The 5938-nt window shown below is 37.5% G+C and overlaps 1 protein-coding gene across 1 annotated transcript; it reads right to left on the bottom strand.

Moving 5' to 3' along the window:
* Positions 1–4227: 4227 nt before the first annotated feature.
* Positions 4228–5936, bottom strand: LOC112092735 (TP53-regulating kinase; the record flags this gene model as incomplete). Its single annotated transcript, XM_024169612.1, has 6 exons — positions 4228–4738; positions 4856–4928; positions 5042–5155; positions 5243–5521; positions 5629–5742; positions 5913–5936. Coding segments are annotated over 6 exons (642 nt in total), but the record flags the coding sequence as incomplete, so codon positions are not given.
* Positions 5937–5938: the final 2 nt, after the last annotated feature.

Raw genomic sequence — 5938 nt, 5'->3', positions numbered from 1 at the left:
CTAAGAACTTGCATTACTCAAGCTGATTCCACTCAACTAAATCTTTCCAGATCTAATCAAGCTGTACTCCCCTCTTATGATTTCTCAATCACAGTTAAGGTACAAATTCAGCTCACTTGAATAAACAGAGTAATAATCATCATATCCATTCAACATCAACTAGCAACTTAATATTTAACAAATCAACAATCTCAGCCAACAAATCATAATCTCATAGAAGTATATATGAATTCGAGTTCAGATTCATAAAGTAAAGTAAATATTCTTCAACAAGGTGAACAAAGTATTGAGAATAAGAAAGACTAAAGTGATGAGGAGAGAATTCGAATCTCCCTTTTCCAAGGTTTCTTCTAGCTGCTTCCTACATCAACAAATGGTCCTTCCTTCACGTTTAAAACTCTGTGACGTTTTCTTCTTCTCCTTCCTCAGTACTGGAAATGGTACTTGATCAAAAAAATGGAGGTGGTTTCCTTTTCCAAGTTCAGCCGCCTCTGCGTTCCAAAATATGACCAAGGACACCTTATTCTCTTGCAGCTACAGGTACTTATTGTACCCTAATTCCACGTGGTAGCACCTGAGAAAGCCTCCAATAAGTAGCTAAATCAGCACCCTTCACGGACATAATCAGCCCATTCTACCAGCTCAGGCCCAGCTGTCAACAACACGTGAATCTCGTCCAGCTGGCTTGGCAGAGCAATGCTGACTAGAATTCCTTTAAATTCCAAAAACGACAAGCTGCTACTAGCCTCCAAACGACCATGTTTCCTCAAAGCTGAGACTAACCACACAAACACCCGAATTAGCTCTTTTTAAACGCTAAACACAAGAGAGAAAATTCATGAAACACAACTAACTAAAAACTAGTAACAAGACAAAATATAGGATAAAATTAATACTAATTACTCTCTAGGTAATAATTTAAGCCCGGGAAATGCTCAATTAACTCTATTTTCATAGAGTTATCAGGCCCCCAACATCACTATGAATCATAGTAAAGGGTTTAGTGGCTTTATATGGTTGAGTAGAAAAAGACGTTCGACGATGTTTCGCAAATTCACAAATCTCACACTGAAATAAAGATGGATTTTTATTGATAAAAAGTTTTGGAAACAAATGTCTTAAATAATGAAAATTAGGATGTCCTAAACGATAATGCCATAACATTATTTCACTCGAATCAAGAACAGAAATAGAATTGAGACAAGTCCTCCGGGATTGCCTACTTGAGTCATATCCAATGTCAAAAAAATAAAGTCCACCAACTTCCTTAGCATTGCCAATCGTCCTCCCCGAAGTCAAATCATTACCCTTTTTTGCCACGAAACCAGAAGGATTAGGATTGACAAGGTTATGGGATTGGAGGATTTTACAAATCTGCTCTAGCTGTTCCTTCATGAATGGTTGCACTCCTGAAGAAGACTCATTCTCTGAATCAGTAACATTAGCTTGGGAATTCTAGTTGTCTCCTGTTTGTTTTTTCTTCCAATTAGCAGGGTTACCATGGATCTTCCAACAAGTCTCACGTGTATGCCATGGTTTCTTGCAGTAATCACACCACGGTTTCTTGCTACTTCTTCCTTCACCATCACTACTTCTCGACACAAGAGCCGACCCTTCAGATTCATGTGTAGTCTTCCCAATCATCACTTTCCTTCGAGCCTCTTCTCTACACACTTCAGAAAACACTTCTCTAAGCGAGGGTAGTGGCTTCCTTCCAAGAATGCGACCACGGACCTCATCTAACTCTTGATTTAGACCAGCAAGAAAATTGTGCTCGCGCTCATTCTCTTCTCTTTTCTTGTGCTTAACACTATCAGCTGGGCACTCCTAGTCATCTTCATAACACAAATCCAATTCTTGCCACAAAGTGACGATATCGTTGTAATACGTAGTAACATCACGGCTGCCTTGCTTAGAACTCCATAGCCTTGTTTTCAACTCAAATATTTGAGATGAATTCTCTAGGTCAGAATACATCTCTCTAACCGGTTCCCAAACATCCTTAGCAGTTGGTAAAAACATGTGTGGTTTGGTGATATCTAGTTCCATAGAATTGATCAGCCATGCGATAACTAATGAATTTTCAGAATTCCATGTCGCCAACCCAGGATCTCTATTGGCTGGTCTCTCATGTTCTCCCGTTAAATAGACAAGTTTTCCCCTTCCATCAATGGCTAGCTTCACGGATTGAGCCCACTCTAAAAAATACTGGCCATTAAGTTTTTGCCCTGTCAATTGAAATGATGAGACATAGCTGAAAAAATCATGGCACTGCCACTAAGGATCAGGCCACCGCCGCCTCCAAAAATCGTGCCTCCTTTTGCTGCCGATTTTGCGCCGCCCTCAGACACTGTCGTCCCATCTCCGGTGGTCGTGGAAGGCCTCTTTTGGCCGGTCATGGCCTGGCGGTAGTTCATCTATGCCCAGCTGTTTTCTGAACCACGCTCATGTTAATTTTACCAATCCATCCCAAAAAGCTTAAGCTGTTAGGAAGTGAGCCAACAATAGCTTCATACTTTAACAGTTTTGCTTAGCTGAAACAGTTTCCTTTGCTTATTTGATATTTTGCCAAAACAATGCCATAGGTGGAGATTGTTAGAAATTTCATATTGAATTGATTTTTGGTGTTGGCATTATTTTGAGCATGTTTTGGTGATTAATCTTATTAAAGTTTCAATGGCAACTATTGATATGTTTTAGGAAAGTTCAGTTCATCTGGAAACTGTTTAGAATCAATCAAATTGATTTAATTTGGAGAAAGTCAACTTTTGATGTTTTTAGAAAGTTGAAATATATATATTTTTATAAATTCATTTACTCCAGAATATATGTTTTGGCAAGTTTCTGATTTGAAGAAATATGATTTGGTCAATTTTGTGTCCTTTTTGGTAAGTTCGTAATTGATTGGATAATTTATTTGTGGATAGGATTTTGTTGGGCTAGTTGAATCACCCATGTTTTAGAGGAATACGTCCGTCCAGGTTTGTGGGGTCTTATATGGAAAGATATTAAGAATCAGCATTATTGGCCTTTGAATCAGGTTTTGACAGATCTGCTATAGAAATTATTGCAACACTGTCTGCAACAGGTTGTCGACAACGGACTGCATTAAAAGTTTTGACAGTTGGTCGATTTGGCTATTAAAATAAAATCTTACAATGGTCTCAACACGTTTAGAGAGCCTTAGAATTTCAGAGAGTCAAATTATTTTATAAACACTTTTTTTTATTTCTTTGGGAGAAGAGATTTAGGTTTTCAGGAGAAAAATTGAGTGTCGAAGGCATTTCAACTTTAAGTCGAGAAGAGCTCGTTGAGCAAGTCTATTAGGTAGTTACAATTTCATAGGCGTCATACTTAGAGGAATCTTGGGTTTATTAAGTCCATTTGATTTGTAACAGTGTTTGCCTAGTAGATTGTTCAAACATCTAATGTGACCTTGTTAAGTAAGTAGTTACCAAACTGCGATACCAATATCTTATGCCTATTCTCTATTTTGAGTTTTCTATTTATTTGTTGAATCGATTTTTTAACAACAAACTTGGTAAATAAGACTAAATCGATACTAACAACTATGTTCTGTATTTACAAATTAGCCATCGTATCACTTTCTAGTTACTTTCTGAGCAGTTCATTGGACATCATCAACACTTTTTTGGATCCAGACAGATAGACCAATTTGATGCAGAAAATTAGAAAGTCCCGAGTTTATCTCGCATTCATCAATCAAGCCTACAAAGGCATCTCATCCTCTTTGGCCGAAGGTTGTCATCCAACCATGGTGCGCTTACGACCCCGTTGTCTCACATTTTTTTTTTTTTTTTTTTTTTTTTTTTTTTTTTTTTTTTTTTGTTAGATATAGATAAGGAAGCTAAAGAATGAACATTCTTCGTACTAATGAAATGGATTGCAAAGAAAAATTATAACGAGAGACAAGTCACACCTTGAGCTAACTGCTTGGACATTTTTCGGTAAGCAACAAGTATCCGATCCATCTATATAACCATTCTATTTTATAACAATTCTCATAATGGCATTCCCTAATGCGTTTAGTTGTTATATTTGTGTTATAATTTGAATCATGACTCGTAATTCGTTACAATATTTTTTCTCATAAAAAATACACATAAATCAAAAATAATTTTAAATCATAATTCTGCATTCATATATCAACTACAGTGTGTAGAGAAGGAGAGAGTGAGAGAGAATCTAAAGTAAGGAGAGAAACAAGACAAGAGGCACACAAAAAAAAGTAAAATTTCGTGGACAATGTTGAGCAACATGAAACAAAAGTACAGAGGTTTCTTTGAAAGTTTCTAGAAACAGTGATGATCATCATAAGAGAGGAGAGAGGAGAAAAAGTCAGAAACAATTAACGGCTACATACGTAATCAAGCACAGTAAATGGGAGTCTCAGTCAAACTAAGGTTGAACAGGATATATCTGCGACCAACCTCATAACTTCTCAAGCTCTTTCATGCTCTCTATGTGTTTGCTACATCTTTTTAACTGTACTCTTTTATTTGCAGAACAGCCATCGGATAACTCTACTGAACTTTCCTATCGGTTCATAGATGCCAATCAACATTTTTTTGGGTCCTGATGGAAATACAAATCTGATACAGAGAATTGAAAAAGTGAACTTTATCTTGCCTTCATCAATCAACCTACAAAGGAATCTCATCCTCCTTAGCCGAAGGTTCTCATCCAACCATGGTGCGCTTACGACCCCGTTGTCTCACTGTATACGCTATTTTGTTAGATATAGATAAGGAAGCTAAAGAATGCACGTTTAACACACTAACGAATTGGATAACCAAAAAAAAAAAAAAAAGGTGCAATGAGAGCAAAGTCACACCTTGGGCTAACTTGTTCAATGTTGATGACCACTGCTTGGAGGTTTTTCGGTACGCGGCAAGTATCTGATCCATCTATACCAGAATGTAACGAACCCATTAGGAAAGCAAAGTTCATTTCATTCAGAAAGAGCATGTTCTCATAAGACAAAGTGACTTCACAACACAAATTTAACAGCCGGGCTTACCACGTTCCCACATGAAGAATGCATTGAGATCAAAGCTCGCTCCAGTACATACAAATCTACGGCTTTATCTTCAGGAAGTGTGGATGTAAAGCTCAGACCGAAATCGATAAGCACCTATCAAGAAGAAATTTATAATGATTACGCAAATTTTAAGAAGAATCTAACCTGAATTAGTATCAAGGAACTATCTTAATAACACACCAGCTGATTGATACCACTTCTGATTAACATGTTTGATGTGGTTAAATCGCCGTGAATGAGACCGCCATCATGCAACTTTGCAATGGCATTACCGATCTGTGTCGCAATATCATCCAACTGCTCTTCCCGAACACCATGCAATCCAAACTCGAGGAATATGTCTTTTATCGAAGGACCCTCTACATACTCAAATGTTAAGGTATGCGGCACAGGGTCCACAAAATACAACACTGGCGTACAGACCCCAAGTCGCCGTGCTTTTGTCATGCACCTAGCCTCCTGCACAAACATTTAGTTTATGGAAAAACTAATGAAGGTATCAAACGATCATAATTATACAGGAATCGGAATTCCATTATACAAAAAGACGACGAATAAAGACCAACCGCATTTAGACGCTTAAGAGTGAGTTTTGAATCCAACGACGGATGCCTGTACTTCTTTGAGAAGCGTTCCTTGATAATTGACCTCCTTCCCGCGAAAGTTGACTCAAAAACTCTCTTGAGACAGAAAGTTACAATCAGAGAAGCAAAAAAAAAAAAAAAGAAAAAACTTGTAGTATCATGAGCAAGTACAAAATTAAGTAGCAACTATGACTTGCTTTTTGAATCCCATTTCACACAATTTCCTAAACAAGTCCATCATAATTTCATCAATTAACTTCACTCACAGCTTCAGCTCCTTGCTTCAGCACGA

Source organism: Morus notabilis, unplaced genomic scaffold (genome assembly GCF_000414095.1).
Source record: "Morus notabilis unplaced genomic scaffold, ASM41409v2 Scaffold765, whole genome shotgun sequence".
NCBI classification, from domain to species: domain Eukaryota; kingdom Viridiplantae; phylum Streptophyta; class Magnoliopsida; order Rosales; family Moraceae; genus Morus; species Morus notabilis.
The sequence above is the reverse complement of the archived record's forward strand: the minus strand, read 5'-3'. Positions and strand labels throughout refer to the sequence as shown.